Source organism: Pagrus major, chromosome 22 (assembly GCF_040436345.1).
Source record: "Pagrus major chromosome 22, Pma_NU_1.0".
In the NCBI taxonomy this organism is placed as follows: domain Eukaryota; kingdom Metazoa; phylum Chordata; class Actinopteri; order Spariformes; family Sparidae; genus Pagrus; species Pagrus major.
The window spans coordinates 29903293-29922218 of record NC_133236.1 but is presented as its reverse complement, the minus strand read 5'-3'; the positions used below and the strand labels follow the sequence as shown (position 1 = coordinate 29922218).

Sequence of the window (18926 nt, the reverse complement as noted above, 5' to 3'; positions counted from 1 at the left end):
ATGACACAGGTTCATCAGTGTTCGTAGCATCATTAGCGAATGTGTTATGATATTTGAGTATTTGAGTTTGTACACTGATGGAATGGATGTTATATAGTTTGACGTTATATTTAAAGACACAAATGGACATTGATTGAAAACAGTGCTGGGAAAGGGACGACGAAGAGAGTATTTTCTGTAATTAAGCAACAGGCTGGAGTATACAATCTGCTTCCTGTGTACAACCTGCCCAGTGTATGTGAACGGCAGTGTGATATGTGTTTTCAGGTGATGTACAGACGGAGATTTTAACCGTCTTTACCTGCAAGATTATCTTAATTCATGGGCTCAATCCCAAAGTCCACACTCACAAATTTGAGACGTAAGTACGCAAGTAAGTCTACAAGGGTTTAGGTCCGTCCAGGTGTCAAGTTGTGAGATTCATTATAGATTTTTCTGAAGTACAGCCTGATCACCACACGACATCCTGTATATTTACACTCTCAGCCCCCCCCCACTAAAGAAAAGGACAGAATAAAAGAGAAGAAACCACCTCATGAAGAGCAGCACAGGAGGAATCACTCTGAGATGCAGCGTGACTGTATGACAAACGTATAAAAATTCTTTCTTCTGTGAGGACTTATTTAATTCCCAGATATTTCCTGTCAGGAAAAGACCTCTTAAAAACTCCACATATCTTATTCCAGATGATAAGTGGAAGGACAGGAATGAAGCAGGGAGGAAAATTTAAGAGTCATAGATCAGCCAGTGAAGCTTATCCTTTCTTTCAACTTCAATCTGGTTTCTTAGCCGGTCTGCGCTCTCAAATATGATGATTGAAATAATAACCTGGTAGATTTATTCATGATTACAACCACTCTGGTTTAGCCCTGAGCTACATTCTATGAAGCTTTTATTTACGTCTTACTACAACCTAAAGAAAGGATGGATTATCTGTACGACATCAACAGTCACATCTGGCTGACGGTTCAGTTTCATACTGTGAAGTGAGTCTACTTGGCTACTTATACAGTATCTCTGTTGCTTTTCTGTGTAAGTTATTACAAATTTCAGTGGAAAGGGAAGTGACGACAATGGAGAAAATCAAAAACACTTCAAAAGATTAAAAGTTCTGTTTGTGGTATTTCAAAAGTGCAGCGTTGAAAGGATTTCAACTGGAGGGGAAATGCTCAAAACAATCTTATCTGGTACGCTCTCATATGAAATACACACACAGGCGCAGTGGATCAACAGGCTGCCAGGCCCGGCTGGCTGAGGTGGTTTCCTGACAGCTTTCCACACAAAGTCAGGTGTTTTACTTCCATGGAAGGAGAACTGACCAGCTGACCCCAACACTGTCTGGTACCGCTTGTACAGACCGTACAGGCCTCTGGTGGGAATCTAGGTCATGAAAATAAAATTGACTGGACTGGACCCAGGAGATTAGAGAAGCGTGTTTTAGTTCCCTCGACTGTGTGGGAGAAGAAAGTGTGAGCGTTAGAAGTAATCCCTCAACTGTAAAGGTGCTCGTTGAGTTTTCTCCTAAACAAACTATAATTACACTTCTGTGCACGTCAGGTATATTCTGATGTCACAAAGTACACGACAGCTGTAACCCTTAAACCGCTAAATTCACATTGTGCTGAAAAGTTATTGAAATAGAAGGAATCAGGAAGGAAGGAAGGAAGGAAGGAAAAGAGAGAAGACACGAGATGAGAAGAGGAAGTAAAGAAGGAAATAAGGATGGAAGGAAAGGAAAGAAGACAGGAGATAAGAGGAGGAAATAAGAGTGAGGGAGGGAGGGTCAGGAAGGAAAGTGAGAAAGGAGATAGGAGACAGGGCGAGGAGGAGAAGCGAGGAAGCAGGGTCAGGACAGAGGAGACGGTGAGCTGGTCTGGAGGAGGAAACATGTCAGACCTCAGACTCGTTGCTTACTTGTGGAATCGTCCTGCTCGGTCCTCGTTGTCGGCGTACAGGAACATCTTTAAGGCGTAGTTTTCGATATGGGCGTTACCGACCACCTCCTGACTGATGGAGTCGTTATCACCCAGCTCCTTCTTCATCTGGAAAACACACACACACACACACACACACACACACACACACATACACACTGTGAAGATCTCCTGCCGCTGGACTGGATCAGACTTTTATTGTGAAAGGTCAAACATGCAGGATACTCCTCAGAACTGAAATAAAAATAAAATAGTTAAAAAGTTTGATTCTGACTCTTTTTCTCATGATTTTTTGATCCCTGGAGGTTTTATATTTGTCGAACATTCCTCGAGCTGAGGGAAGCTATTTTAAAAATCTGTGACATCATCACGATGTTAAGTCTATTGGCCGAGCGGGACCTTGTGGGCGGGGCCAGTGTGGGAAACTCTACTGTGCATATTCAGTGTGCCAACAGACTCATACACACACCACCTCCTTTCACATCCGAATGAGATTTTCCAAATTTACATTTTCACGATTTTCAAACATTTGGACTCGATCGGGCCGTCGCCTCAGCGGGCGCCATCTCGTGTACCTCCGTCTGCCGTCGCTTGACGTGTATTTTCTCCACCTGTAACTCCATTAAACACTCTCCACCGGTCTGTGGGTCTCTCTCTCCATTACAGAGTCCAGCACGGCTTCAGGTTTCTTGTAAAACCACTAAAGCAAACACACTGCAGGTGGACCACGACCAGCCTGAATAGATACTCTGTTCACCGACTTAATCAATCTGTGTGTGTGTGTGTGTGTGTGTGTGTGTGTGTGTGTGTGTGTGAGAGTGAGAGAGAGTGTGTGTGTGTGTGTGTGTGAGAGTGAGAGAGAGTGTGTGTGTGTGTGTGTGTGAGAGTGAGAGAGAGTGTGTGTGTGTGTGTGTGTGTGTGTGTGAGAGTGAGAGAGTGTGTGTGTGTGTGTGTGTGTGTGAGAGTGAGAGAGAGTGTGTGTGTGTGTGTGTGTGTGTGTGTGTGTGTGTGTGTGTGTGAGAGAGTGAGAGAGTGTGTGTGTGTGTGTGTGTGTGTGTGTGTGTGTGTGTGTGTGTGTGTGTGTGAGAGTGAGAGAGTGTGTGTGTGTGTGTGTGTGTGTGTGTGTGTGTGTGTGTGTGTGTGTGTGTGTGTGTGTGTGTGTGTGTGTGTGTGTGTGTAGTAGAGGAATGTAAAACCACTGGGCTGAGTGCAGAATGAAGGACAGACAACCGGTCGGGGAACATAAAGAGTCTGAGATCAAAGGAAAGTCTCACTCACGGTGAATCATGAGGATTCGTCCTTCAGTTTTTGTCTTGTTCTGTCGACAGACTCACTTTATGCCGAGTTCACTTTTGCTAAAGGTGACGCAAGGTACTTCCGTGTACCAACAAACATTGATCAAGTTTTTGATTTGTTGAACTAAACTATAACACCACTTATTCAGTTCATTCATTGTCCGTAACTTAGTTATAAACATTTAATGTTCAGGAGAACCACATGTTATTTGACATCAGGTTTGCAGGAGGACTAAAGTGTGTTTTTAAATCATGCAGGTTCATCAGAACAGAAACTGTTAAACATTACAGCTTCTCATTTTGGGGTAAAAACAGGATCTTGGTCTGATGCAAAGATAAAAATGATGATGCAGACTAACTTTTTACACTGGTTGCACCGGTGCACCTAACTTTTTATTTTATTTGCACCCAATAACACATTGTAATTTAATTTCTTAACAATTGAAAACAGAAATGAATGTACATATAAACATTTGTTTTGAAATCACAGAGCACTAAAGAAATTGCCGACAGTGTGCGTGAGAAACTAAATAAATCAACCTCAGATATTATTGGGGTGTAATGACATCCATTCATTATAAAACTGTACAAAATAATCTCCAGAAAGTCTAAAATCTGTTCAAAATCCAACTGTCTGCACACCCAGTTGGTTTTTGTGAAAAAGCTGCTGAATATCAGGCGCACGAGTTCGGCCAATCACAGTGTTCAAATCCAACTTGACAGATATTTTGGCGCATGTCTAACCAGAACAGTCGCACTCTGAGCAACGTGATGTACTTTCGGGTCTCAAGGTTTAACATCCTGTTTGTTTCCTCTTGATTTGGTCAAACTCTTCATGTTTGTGCAGCCGTGAGTCAAAACTATGCTGCAGTCATATTTTAAAGGCGACTCTCTGATGAGCAGAGAAAGGTGTTCACCGACTGAAACAAACTCTTTGTTTTCACGACTGAATAAACAAACTGACAGTTTATACTGTTTGACTTTGTTTATATGTGGCAGACCCTGCCACCTTCTCTCGCTTCAAACAGTGTTCTGGGACCTTATTTTCCTCTGAGAACAGCTCGTTTGTTCACTTATGGAGAAAGTTTGTATTATTACCTCATTAATTATGCAACACGTATCTGGAACAAACTCCCTGAAGCCTGCAGGTCTGCTCCGACGCTCACCTCTTTTAAATCAAGGCTGGATACCTTTCTGTTCACTGAAGACATGTCAAGGCTTTGAACTGCACTGTGACTTTTATTTTCTAGTCTCGTCTCTTTTAAACCTTTTCTACTTTAGCTTACTTTCCTATTTCTTCACTTGTTTGAATGTTTTGTTTCTTGATGTCTTCCTGCTTGTTTTTAATGTATTTTAATGCCCCTGTAAAGCACTTTGAGTTGCCTTGTGTCTGAATTGTTCTGTACAAATAAACTTGCCTTGCTTTAATATTTTAAATATTAAAATTGAGTTTGAATTTCCTCTACAAAACTACACAGTATCTGTCTTTACATTAGAGCAGCAGTGAGGTAAAGACAAGTGTTTGCTGTGGTTTATCTCTCAACAGATCAGTGATTGGTAACATTTTCTATGAAGACTACATCTGTATTGACTCTGGGCTTTATTGTGATGGATGATATATGTCTCAGTATTGTGTCCCAGTAATCACAAGTCATGTCACAGGTTTAGATCTGAGAACACAAATAACGAGAGGAGAGGACAGAAGTCAAATAGCAGCTGTGATTGAATATTGAACTACATGAATCACAGCAGTGAGATTTTCTATGAAGAAACATTGAGAGGTCATTAGTGCCTGCTGATGTTAGCAGCTGGCTGATTCACAAAGACAATCAGGAGACAGCGTGCGACAGATTAACAGCAGAGAAGCTCAAACAGGATCTTTACAAACACTCTTATTTATCAAGTTCAAGTTGAATTGTCCTTAAATATCTCAATCCTAACGTCATAAAGAACGTGTGAATGTATTTTTAGACTCCCTGTAAACTGCAGCAGGCAAACCTCTAAATTTAGCCGGCTCCACCTTGTTTAAACTGATTCTTAAACAAGTGATTTTCCAGCGTCCCAGTGAGAGCGAAGCCTCAGAGAGTTGAGCCGGCGATGACGGTGGAAAATAGAATTAATGAGTCCAACATGTATTGTATGTACGAGCCAGGTCATCGAGGAGAGAAGCTGCTGTGGTTTGTGTCCTGACTCGCTCACTCTGTAGAAATGAGTCACAACTACCAGCAACAGTTCATCAAGAAACGGACTGTATGAGCAAAAACCTCAGGGTTTCCCCATGTTTCAGAAAGACAAACAAAGAACTTTCTGAAGATTAAACAGAGCTGCAACGATCAGTCGAGTGATTGATGAAGCAAATTAGCTGCCAACTATGTTGATGACTGATGAATCGTCATTTTTCAAGCAAAAATCGGAAATATTTGCTGGTTCCAGTTTCAATTTGCTGCTTTCCTTTGTCATTTATGACAATAAAAGAAGAGCTTTTGTGTGTGTTTTTGTGAGTTTCTTTTTTATATATTAAAGGATTAATCAATTAATCATGAAAATGATCAGCAGATTAATCAATATTATTTGATCTCACCTGTTTTTAAACTTTATAACTCATCTTTTGTCTGATTGAGTGGAAGAAAAAAAATGCTAAAAAATAAATTCACAGTATATTCACGTGTTTGAGCAAAGCTACGTGGACGTTCTCGATCCGTCCTTTTGGACCGATATATTTAAATCAGGGCCGTCAAAGTTAACACGATAATAACGAGTTAACGCCACTCGTTCCTTTGACTTTCAATTAACACACGCATGTTCTGTAATTATGCCTCTCGGTGATCCTCTGTATAGTAACAGTAACCTGTGAGGGCAACGTTCACTGTAACGGACATGAAAAGTATCTATTTGTGTTGAGACTGCACAAACACAAACACACTTCAGCCACGAGGAACAGCTAATAACACACACATCAAAGCAGCGGACGTGCGTCCTGTTGAGTGTGTGACAGTAATGAAGATCCCTGGAGCCTCGGGGTGTGTTTGCATGTTTTCATCCGTGTCCTGTGCTTCCTCTAACTGGCTCTGAGCGATCAATAAAGTGAGCCCGGCATTGCTGCAGGACTTCCTCACCTCCCTCCCCCCTCTGTAAAAACCCTCCATGTCCCTGACTTGTTAAACATCTGACTGCTGATCTTCTCACACTGCTTCCAAATCTTCTACATTTAGTTGCAGATGAAGAAATGACTGAAACATCTCCTTTTACACATCAGGCTCCAGGATCTGGGCGTTGCTTCAGTCGAGATGTTCTCTGCAGCTTCATGACGGCTCGTTCTCTCAGTTAAAGGCTCATTTGTTTGACGCCCTGCTGGGACTCCTCTGTCTCATCTCACCTCCTCCTTCCTCTTCATAACAACTCTATAAAATCTAATTAGTTTGGCTCCTGTTGACACGCATCCTCTCTTACATACGAGCGTTTGCCACACTAACTGAATATGTGCCTGTTAGACTACAGAACATTTGTTTTACTGCATTCAGTCTCATTTACATGATTTGTGGTTTTTAATGCACTGAAGTAGACAAAAAACAAATAATCCCCTCTGATTATTAGCTGACATGATGTAATAGAAAGCTCCAGAACAACTCTGACAAACATCTGTTTCCAAGAGCAAAACTCAACTTTTAGTCTCCACTTTTCACCCTGTGTCCTCGCTGGATGTGACGCGACAGAACGAAGAGACAAAATCAGCTTGATTTCATCGTTTCCCATCAGAGAGTCCTAATTGGCTGCACAGGGCGACCCAGCGTTTCAGCCCAACTCCCTGTTTGTATTTTCATTCTTGGAAGAGGAACAGTTAACAAATGTCGTTGAGTTAGGAATAACTTTATAAACTCTGTGAAACGCTGTCTCTGAATAATTCTTCATTATTTGGACCTTCTTGTAAATTTAGCAAATGTTCTACATGAACTTCTTGATCTTGATCCAGTGATGTAGGTGTATATCTGCTTATAGAGCGGGGAAGTGAGGTCCAATCACGTGGTCACTCGAGACACATTTAATACCAGGTGTTCAACCTGACCAAGCTGTGACAGTCATAACATTAAAAACAGTCCAAAAGTCATAATATGTCAAAATCTGTGACACGTTTGTCAGCAAGCTTTATTTTGAAAGTCTATGTATAATATGAATTATTGCTAACTAGACAGTGGAGCCCTTCATGTGCAAAACTGCCACCAGAGGGGTACGCAGAGCACCGTAGTGTGAAGCTAAAGGTCGCTGTAAAGCTGCTGTGTTTGACGGGCTGGAAGTGAGGTGACCTGATGAGAGGTCGTTCAGGTGCTCATAAAAATGCTAATGTGATCATCTACAATTCAACAACTGAGCAAACTGCATCTAGAAAAGAAGATGTGATACGAACATGACAGAAGTTTCCATACTGTGATGGAGGATTTAGGCACCGTGGGTCCATAAAATAGCAAAAGTAGGTCGAACTTACCGACTCCAGCTGGTCCATGAGTTTGACCAGGAACTTTCGGCACTCTGGTGTTTTACTGTCCAGCTTCATGCCTGTCTGCATAGCATAGAGCCGACCTGCAGGACGGGAGAGGAGAGATGAAAGGTGAACAGAATGAAACATCTTTTTACTGCTCAGTAAACTCCGTCCCTCTACAGCCGTGTTCAAAGGCCTGGCCGAGTCATGTGGAAGACTCATTACACAAAGTCCTGATGAATCTTTCACTACGAGGCGTCAGAGCTGCGGATGTTTCCATCTCCTCTACAACGGATCAAACACAAACCCACAGCGGAGCAGGAGGTAGATGGAGGAGAAGATTTCCACCTGAGCCACCACAGGCCTCGACGTACAGAGAAGATTCTCTGTCAGAACTCCAACTCCCACAATCCCTCATCTGTCAATTAGTTCTGCAGTCAGACTCTTCTCTTCACATGATGTAAGGCTTAACCCTTACAGCGAGACGACCTGAGAAGCAGCAGAGAGCCTGCAGAGACATCCAACTGACTGACTGTCTGACTGTCTGTTTTTCTGTCTGACTGACTGGTTCGACTAATGGACACACAAACTATTCACAAAATGATTTACTGATTGTAAATGAAACCCAGTGAAAGCAGAGATACACACACTCATCTTCATACAATCCTGACTGACACACAGCTGGGACTCAATCATTATTAATCACCTGAGTTTACTGACAACAGGCTGAGCCTTTCATACCATCAGTCATGACTCTATCACCTGTCAGTAACGAACCTGTTCACCTGTGGAGCGTGACAAACAGGTGCTTTTGGAGCACTGAATTTCAAATTCAGAAAAAGCATATACTGATGTTGATGAGACTGTCAATCAATACATATATTGTTTTGTGCCATTTTCAACTACATCAAAAAAGATTAGGATTATCACATTCTGTTTAATTCATGTTTTACTCAGCGTCAGAGTCAGGGCTGTGATCATCGAACAGATGAAAAACAGATTTGTTTTCATGTTGTTGACATGCTGATCTTTGTCCAGGTGTCTGCCTGCTTCTGCTGTCGATACGTTGTGACGTGGAGTACAAAAAGAAAAAGGAAGACGGCCCGGAGACAGAAACAACAGAACATGTCCAAAGTAGAAGACGAAAAGAAAACACAGTCCAGTGAGTAAAAGATTGTAAAGTTGCAGTCACACACGCTCATTTGAGAGAGCCATCTTGTTTTTTGTTTGTTTATTACTACTGCTCTTAAATAAGGCAGAAGCAATTTATTAAAAAAAAAATGTTGTTCCTTCTCTGATTACTCGATTAATTGGTGCAATAATCAAATACTAAAACAATCGATAACTGCAGCCCTAATGTGAAGCTCCAGGAATGTTTGTGGACTATGTCTACGACTTTCCTTCATCGTGGAGCTGAGCGGATAACGACTGAATTTACAGTTCTGAGTGAACTGCTCCTTTAAAGAGAGTCCAAAATCGCAATGTGGCCAAGTTAAATATCCAAATTTCAGATGTTGCAATTTTTTGATAAAGCTAAAATGTGCGAGAAACGGCATTATAATCAATTCACCCACAGACATGAGCACCAATTTGTCGAGTTTCCAGAGGCTGAACGTGTCGCTGACTCTGCTGCTGAACTGATGCAGCAAACATACACAAACATGAATACTGACAGTCATTTTTCAGCTACTACACCCAGCTTTGTCATGTGGTGGAGTCTGCTACCAGCTGACAATCCACATCTTGCTGTACTCCACACTGTGCGGAAAGCCGTCTGTTTCCACCTCATGTTTGGTGTTTGAGTCACAGCTCATGTCGCTGTCCTGCACAGCATCAACAGAACAATGTCTCACTTCACAGGGCAGAATGATGGCGAGTCACCGCCGGGCCGCCAGCCCCCAAACACTCAGTATTTCCAAAAAAACACCAGCGGGACACACATGTATGTATGGACTCAAGTGGCCGCCCCAGAGGCAGTCAGCCAGTCAGTCCAGAGAGGCAAACAGCCAGTAAGTCTTCTGAAGCAGTCGGTAAAGCAAGTCGGCCTGTCGTCAAGTGACAAAGAAATCCTTTGTGTTTCACAGCCGCACAGCGCTGACAATGAGGTGCAACACAGAGGGCTTTGACAGCAGAGAGGATGTAAGGCCACAGAAAGTGAACAACTGAGACAAGTTTGGTTCTGTCAGACACATGTTCCTCCACAGACAGCGCCCCCTGGTGCTTATTAAAGGTACTGTGAACAAACATGGTTTTTATATCAGTCATTTTCTCAACAAGATATAGATCTATCATGTTCAGTCAACGCTCCTCTGCTTCAGTCCAAAACAGTGTGAAAATGGCCATAATAACCTATTATAGTTATGTACTGAGATGATGGGCCCTTTGATCCACTCTGCTCCACGTCTTTTCTGCCTCTCATCCACAGAATTATTATAAATGCTCCTTCAGCTTCATCACAGATACAGAATTTAATAAATAAACAACAGAGGAGTCCAGTCAGCAGTCGTCCTGTCAGAAGAAGGCTGTCTCGACGTGTCTCAGAGGACAACAGATAATCATCACTCTTAAACGTCACAGAGCTACTCCCGACCAGTCAGATGATAAGCGTGCATGTAGGATAAGTGTCTGATGTGCAGCTGCAGGCTAACGCTAAGCTAGCTGTGTCCTCTTTGAAGTGTGCAGGTAGGCAGGGCTGGAGAGAAAACGGAGGAATTGTCAGATCTGCTGTTGATTTCAATGATCGAATCTGAAACCTCATTTCGACCAATTTTCTGATAAAGAATCAAATGGTGACGGGCCTAATGACCACGACTTCAAGGATGGAAGAAACACCTGAATATCTTTCCAAACTGCCGTCCACACTCAGGGTTTTTCGGTCCCTGCTCGTTCAGTAACTGCTGATTATCACAATATTCACAGTCCAAATTGCTCTGAAGACAAATACTCGTTCAGCTCAGCTCAGTTAAATGGTGCCTTCTGAGCCCAGGAGGCACAGAACAAATCAAGCGAAAACGCTTCGAGCACCAAGTAAATTGCCATTATGCATGCTTATACACAAATACATTTAAGATGAAAGTAAACAGGACTGTGTGTGTCTGTCCCCAGAGACAGAGGTAGTGAACCTGTGTTCAGCCCGAGCTGCAGATCATTTATAATGTCACCGATCCAATCTGTGTGAAACAGCAGCTGAAACGCAGCCAAACGCTGTCAGCCACGCAGCTGCTGATGAATTACGCCGCTTCATTACAGCTAAACAAATCACGGCTGCGACTCAACCCGCTATCGATCGGCCTGTTCTGGGGTGGAGGTGAGGTAAAATACTGGCCTGCATTAGCAGGCTAATTTAGATAGGCCTGCTGATGTAGGGCTGAGGCCGGCTGATGGACAAAATACATCAACAGTCAAACAAAAAGAACGCAGGCACAACATCTGATTCAGCTTCAAAGACTGAGCCGACGTTTTACTGCTCAGAGATGAATGTGTGATAAACCTCAATGTTTGCTCTCTTCATTAGCTACAAATGAAGAAACAGCTCATTCAGCGTCACGCTGTTTAAAGACCCAATTTGTAAGAAAGTAGATTTTTGAGTGTCATTCTCAACTCGTCCAATCTGGTCAGTGTCAGTAACAGACGAGTTGGAAATGAGACCCGAAAATCTACTTTCTCACAAATCAGACCTTTAAGTAACAATGATCGTTTAAATAATAAACGAAAATTACAAATTTAAAGGATTTTTCTAATTGTCACAATATGTTGGTCTGATGATGTAAATCTTGAAAAACACTTCTCATATTTAAAAAAGGTTCAGTGAGTCTCGACAGCAGCTGCTCGCTGCGCGCTTTAAATCAGACAAACAGGAGGAAACAGTGCATGGACTATCATCAGAGGCACATTATTCACATGTGGTGCTCTAGTGAGTATTTGTGGCAGCAGGACGGTGTGTGTGTGTGTGTGTGTGTGTGTGTGTGTTGATGGTGATGAAGGATCGACAGTGTGGCTCATGAATGTGTTTTATAAGGAGCTCTATGGGGCAGAAGAAGAAGACACATCAGGCTGTGACACGAGAGGTCGACCAATGTGTTTTTCTGAGGGTTCATGCTGATTATTAGACATCAAGGAGACTGAAACCAGAATATCTGATACAAATAATTATACAACATATGTAAAGTGTGTGGATCCAGGAGACGACTGAGCAGCCCGAGGCATCGCCGAGTGGTGCCCGGGCCACACGACCTCCTCTCCACCGTGGTGACAGATATAATAATACATTTAGTTACTAGTTGCAGATTCAGATAATTCAGTGTTTAGAGGCTTTTATTTGTGACGTGTTACCAATCAGACTTTGTGTGAGAGGATGCTGCATCAGAGCCAAAGTGGCATATTTATATTATATTGATAATCTAAGTAATGCTGAATATCAGCCCTGATAATCTGCCTACTGTAATATCTGTTAGAGATACATTTCAGAAGTCTACACATGGGATTTGCTATTAAGAAGGAAGATATAAAACATGTCGGGCTCCCCTGTAACTGAGGGGTGCACACAACAACATCTCTCCCCTTAAAATGCTCTAAAAAATACTTTCAAAATATAAGCAGACTTTTTAATATATCACACAGTCGCGCTCGGTCAGAGTTGACTGTGCTCCAGAGTCGCTCCAATCTGTTCGATCCAAACTCTTCTGGATGGCCAGATTTGAAACCATCTGTTTAGTCAGTTAGTGAGAGCTCAGATTTGTTTTGGGAAGAGTGATAACTTGTCTGTAATTACCACAGCACGCACGCATGCGCACACACACACACACACACACACACACACACACACACACACACACACACACACACACACACACACAGGTTTTCTTGGTCCAATTTATGTTTCAGAATCTATTTCATCATATTTTTCTGTCGAGCAGCACGACTGTTGGCAGGACACAGCCTCTCCTCGCCTCGCCCATCGTGCTCCACAACTCCTCCTCTCTCTCACACAATCTCCCTCAGTTAGACAAGTCCGGCTTCCTGCCTTCATGTCAACATATGGCCTCACACACACACACAGTCACAGCTAGGCTCAGAGGCCCAGACACATGGTGCTGCTGACCTCCAGTGGTCTGGCTGGATCACTGGTCCACTTCAGCAAACACCGTGGCTGCATGCCAAACATTTCACATCAGCCACCTGCCGCCTGATCAACTTCCTACCGCTCTAGAATAACCCTTCACAGGAAACAACTAGCGTGTACGCTGCCTTTTTGTAGGTGAAAAGACTTGGAAGTAATCCAAATCAATTCCCATTCTTCACCTTCCTGGAAGCCCTGTCAATCACTTCTATCACACAGCATCAAACATCAATGAGAAACGCTTGTTCTCACTTTGAGATAAAGTTAAACCGCTTATCTGCTGCCAACTGAGCCAACACGCCGTTCACAGTGTAAGCAGCTCTTTTCTGTTAAAACAGCCCGACTGCCTGATCCCTGCTCCTTTAATCCACCAAGTGCCCCGTCAGAGGAGGAAGACATGACAGCAACAGCACTCAAAACATTTGGGGGCGTCTCCTGGATCAATCTGACATGTTATAGACCAAATAACTAATTGATTAATCGAGAACATAATCAACAGTTTAATCTACAATGATGATTCTTGTTGGCTGCAGCTCTGTATTCTTATATTTGTATGTTAAAATGACACAGACTTCTCTTGAATCACTATATTAGTCTGTAATCTGCACTGCTCACTGAATAATCTGTTTATTTAGACAAATGATTAAATACCTGCAGCAGGAAACGTCTCCAAATTAAGAGCGGGTGTTTTTACACAAGGCACCGCAGCAGTAACTTCATTCATTATTTACAAGGAACACTATGAAATTGCCGGGGCTGAATATTATATTTCATTCATTGAAATAAACAAGAAAAAGACCCTCCCGAGCCTTATTACCTACCTCAACACAACAATCTAAGAATACTACGAGGTGGTTACAGTCCCCTCCCCTGTTTAAGGTTTAGATATCACCAACATGTTAATCTTTACCTGAGGCTGGAAGTATTTTTTGGACTAATGAAAGTGGAAAGTGTCCAACCATCAATTTGGAGCTCACATCCTCTTCAAACATCGACAGTAAACGGTTAAAGCTTTGCCAAGAATTTGTTCTTATTTACAGCGACCACTTCAGAATAAAGCAGAAACCTCACAGTAAGTGAACCATCGCTCACTCTGTTTGCTTTTAACCTTCAGGAAATGATTTGAGGAGGCTGTCATGCCATTTAAAACACAACTTATTAAGTAAATATGGAAATGTCCACCCTGCCAAGTTCTCTTCATTTTTTTTATAGGTTGCTTTCAGTGCTTCAAGTCTAAAGTGTCTAATGTTTCATCAATAAAACTGTCAAAATATGAAAAAAACACGCAGAGAAGAAGCCGCACAGCCTGGTCGGCTCACAGACTTGTTCCATGCGGGTTATGAAGACACATACGTTTGTCATTATGTCTGATTTCACCACCGACAGGTCTGAGAAAATGTGTCTGAACGTGCTGTTAACAACACGGTCAAAAATAACAATTTACAATCATCCGATCATTAACCGTCAGAGAAACAACAACCTCAATCACCTCAGAGAAATGACAGCCAAATTATCTGTTGGAGCGCACACACACACACACACACACACACACACACACACACACCACTCTCATCTCAGCTGTCTAATCCACTTCCCAGCTGGCCCTCTGCCTCTCCCTCAGTCATCTGTAGCCAATCAGGGATCAGTAATGAGCCATGCTGAGTCTCTGATTGGTCGAACGAAACTTTCCAAATACATCAAAGACTCGAGAAATGACCACAAACACACGACAGGAATCCTCAAACTGAGCCTGCTGAAACTCACCAGCACCGAGGTAAGTGTGTTTAATTAACGCTGTGAAGTCCGGATGAACACTGGCAGTGAGAAGTGACTGACGGTGTGACGGGTCGGGCCGGTACACAAGAGAATAAAGACTCTTCAACCACAAACCTGAAGCCTGTAGTCCTTTAATATTACTTACATTACTTGCACTGAAACAAAATGTTTCATTTCTTTAACTTGCAGGAAACTGCTCAATACACAGTTGGAGTTTCACCAACATCCTCCAACACCACAACTGAACCGCTTGCTCGTGCTTCAGCTCACAAACCGACCCGATCACCAGAATAAATGTTAGCTAAATACGTTTCTACAAAACCACCGATAAGTTAAAATTTTACGTTTGTTTAGGCTGGATTTTCTCTATTTCTCTCTCGTCACAACGCTGTGCTTGTGCTCTGGTTGGGTTGAGGCACAATAACCACTTGTTTAGGTGGTTTGGGTTAAAATACCTGCTGTGATCACCAGAAAAATGTCTGGAAATGTCTCCACTGAGTCCGTCTGATGGCTCAGCCCTAACTTCAATCATCAGCTCTGGAAAAACGTGTTTATTTCACTCGCCTGCTCATGCAGTTATTAATACAACCCTGTCCTGTCCAACAAAAACAGCTTGCTGGTAAAGTGGTGGGAATAGTTCACTTAACACCAGCTGGTGTCTAATCTCTCCAAATAACATCACAAGTCACTCTGTGAGCAGCCACATAATGACTTGAAATCAAAATGCCACTTATCAAGTAAAGACTTCTTACTTTTCCAGTTACACAAACTTTCCCCCGGCTGTCAGAAGAAACAGGCTCGCATCTCTGTCAGCACACAGGACGCCTGGTTTTGATCTGACAGCGTTTTTTCTTTTCCATACCTCTTCATGTGCATCTCCACTCCAGCAGCTCCCCATGTCACAGCTCAACTAGGTCAGATGCAGACCCCTGCTGCACTGAAGCCTGAGCACTCTATATTATCAATCAAAAGTCATCTCAGAGAGTTTGACCTACTTCATGCTTTGTGCAACAAAAATGCTGGGCTGATCTTATGTTTACCTGCTTCTGTCAAGCTAATTCTCTACATGTTAAACTGTTCATTTAAAGAAAACAGCAGCTCGTCGACTCAATATTCAACCATCACACTATTTCTGTTCTGATTATCAGAATGTGAGGGGCTGAAGCTACGTGTCACTGTTCAATCGTGTAATTTATGGCCACAATAAAGATCAACACACCAGTTTTAATATTTTGACCCTCGGCTGCAGCAGAGAATTTTAATGTTTGGATAAAATCTGACGTTTGTTTTCACGCGGCTGAAGGTTCACCCTCAGGAAATTGTTTAACGGAGGAGAGAAGACAACCAGATGATGAACAATGGTCACACGTTAAATTTAATTAAATAAATGGTATCTGTTGTGTAAAATCACACCTTCTCTCTGAGTGTGTCATTTGTTAGCAGAAGTGGTCTTTAGGTAAGCTGAGGTGGCCAGCTTTCATTAAATCTTGGTTCACAAACAGCTGAGCACTAATCAAACTATTTTCTGTAGCAGATGAATCCACATTTGGTGCTATAGTGAGTGTATATATAGAGATAAATATTAACAATGTTGGCACTCAGTAGTGTTTCTTTATGTGGTTTCTGAATGTATTATTTCATACACCGCAGAAAACTAATATGTGGCAATGTCAGTTTTTTCCCAGTATCTTGAAGCCTCATCACACGTTAATGTTAGCTAGGAAGTAGTTGGAGGGGAACAGGTTATCAAATGGGTTGTTTTATCTGGAAATATGGTCCAATGTCCCTCCAGATTTTCACTTCTCGTTGTCTTCTCAGTTGCTGATCAGTCAGGAAGTTGTGAAAAGATAATAATCTGTCAGATTTCCCACGTTTATATGACTTGTAACCTGGAACACAGCACTATGACATTATCTCCTCTTGAAAACAGTTTGAGCTTCCTACCTCGAGCATGTGGTCAGAGGAAAATGGTTGTAGAGTGAATACGCTCTGACAAATTGCTATGATTCACCACTTTGTCATTGATCAGCACTGGAGAATACAAAAGATAGTACAAATCTTGAGGGACATCTGGCCATATCTCAAGGTATAACAACATATATGATATCCCATCAGCTAACATTAGCATTCAGCCACTTCCTAGCCAACAAAGCTAGAAAGAGGTTGAATGCTAACGTTAGCTAAGGGGTTGACATATATGTTGTTTCACCTTGAAGTATGGCCAGGTGGCCCTCCCAGATCTTTACTATCCATCACCGCTTCAGTTGCTGATCAATCAGGAAGCAGTAAAATAACAATGTGTCAGATTCTTGACATTTATACGTAGAGAAAGCACCATAAACTCATCCCAGCGTTCAAGCCTCCCACCCCGAACCTGATGTCAGAGGAAAATGGCCGCCACGTGAATAAGGTCTATAGAGAGGTGTAGTCTGCAGTCTCAAGGTCTGTGAGTTTTCTTAAATGATTTTCAGTTAAATGTGTGAAAAAGGTGTGTGGTACATCATTAAACATCCCACAGTTTAATTATAAAGCTCTTCATGTGTTAAAAATGGTTAGCGGTTGCTAACAAGTGTCTAAATGAGACTACAGAGGTTGTCGGGGACATTAAACGTCCTCACAGCGAACACGGAGACTCATCTGCTCACTAGTCCGTCTTTACAGGCCACTTCAGTTACACACTGTTCTGACTCTGACTTTACAACTCGTACATTGATCAGTTTATAGAAAACCTGGATAGTAATTGTGCAGTAAGACGCTCAGTGGTGGTGACGTTTAAGTCATGTGACCGTGATGTCGTCTGTTTGTAGCCTAGCATTAGCTTTTTACTGCTACACATTTAATTTACACTTCAAACATCAGAGTGGAGTTCATCTGTGGAGATTATCTGGATGATCAGAACCTGGACGGATCAGAAACTTGTGTTTGACACACAGATTATTTTTTGGTGATATTATAATTCGATAATCCCACAGAGGGAACAAAAACACATCATCCTTACATCTCTCTATCAAGATCTTTAGCTTTTTGGTTAAATGAAAGAAAATGTTTTGCAGAAAAAAAATTTTTCTCAATGATTAAATGAATGTTTTTCTATCAGTACTGAAACTTGTAAGCGTGAAGTAATGTAACAACACCAGAGTAATACCAGTAATCTGCAGCTGAAGGGAGCCTGTCTCCTCACACAGACTGCAACAGAAGACCTGATGCAAACAATTAGAGTAACTAGAAATCACAGTGTGCTGTGAAAAGTCATTAGTCATCAACATGTGATGTAATGACACTGATGAAGTGATCTGGCAGGGCAGCAGGGTGGAGCCCATTCCTGAGAGCTGAGCCAGACATGCCAGACTAACGCACAGTCACAAGAAACAGGCTGGACCAGCGGTTCAGCTCGGCCACCAGCTCTGGACCTCTGCATGATGACCTGCAGAACTTCTACATGTCTGACGCGCTGAAAGTAGCTGACTTTAGCTGCAGTTAGCAGGTTGAAATAAGGGCAGGTGAAGCCTTACAAACACACGTATGAGTCTCAGACACAAAATGTCTGCCTGAGTGAAGGTAACAGTTAGAAAACGTCCCAAACAGTCACAGTTGTCATGACGTTGAGGAAACGTTAGCCGGCTAATGAAGTTTGAGCTGTCAAAGCTAACAGCAGGAATGTCATTAGATAACGTCCAGACTGATTTAAACCCGCAGCTCAGATGCTCGTTAATGATTGAACACGATGAAATGATATGAAAGTCGTCCTCTGTGACTAATTTATGTATAAAATCTCAATTTAAATAAAAGTTGGAGGCTAAGCTAACACACTCTCAGCTGTCGGCTCAGGTAAACAAAGCTGGGATGCTAACAGAAGCTACGGCTAACATTAGCCAGCAGACGAACTTACAGTAGTAAGCCACGACCGGGTCCCGCTTCTCATGTTCCTGTGCGGTCCGCAGGTGGTGCTGGATGGGTTTGAGCTGGGCCGGGAGCGCCATGTCCGTTAAAAACCCTCCGGGAGACAAAAACACATGAATGACAGTGAGAGCAGCCTCTCTGTTGTTGTTAGCAAGTGTCACACTCACTTCCGCGTGTTTGTCCAATAGGAGCGGCCGCCTACTCGGGACAGATGACGTCACCAGCTGCTCAGGTGCCCTTCCTGGATTGTTTCTGTTCAGCTGATTATTTCATGTTGTTTTGACTCCTGTGATCTGTTTCACTGCATGTATATAAAACTATGGATGAATTCTGAAGGTGAAAACATGAATAAAGACAAATCATCAAAGTACAACAACTGTTTTTATTCAAAGGGAAGTTCCTCTATGCACAGACTCCAAACCAAACTG

The 18926-nt window shown here is 42.4% G+C and overlaps 1 protein-coding gene across 2 annotated transcripts in view; it reads right to left on the bottom strand.

Moving 5' to 3' along the window:
* The window catches only part of vta1 (vesicle (multivesicular body) trafficking 1), a 54043-nt gene extending 35363 nt beyond the window's left edge, over positions 1-18680 (bottom strand). Inside the window, exons 1-3 of one of the 2 annotated variants that reach the window (XM_073492937.1) lie at positions 18488-18680; positions 7710-7804; positions 1915-2042 (exon numbers count right to left, since the gene is read on the bottom strand). In XM_073492937.1, the coding sequence (XP_073349038.1) occupies positions 1915-2042; positions 7710-7804; positions 18488-18578 (314 nt within the window). In that variant the 5' untranslated portion in view covers positions 18579-18680. The remainder of the gene's footprint in view (positions 1-1914; positions 2043-7709; positions 7805-18487) is intronic. The other variant, XM_073492938.1, reaches the window with a different exon arrangement.
* Between the last annotated feature and the right edge of the window lie 246 nt (positions 18681-18926).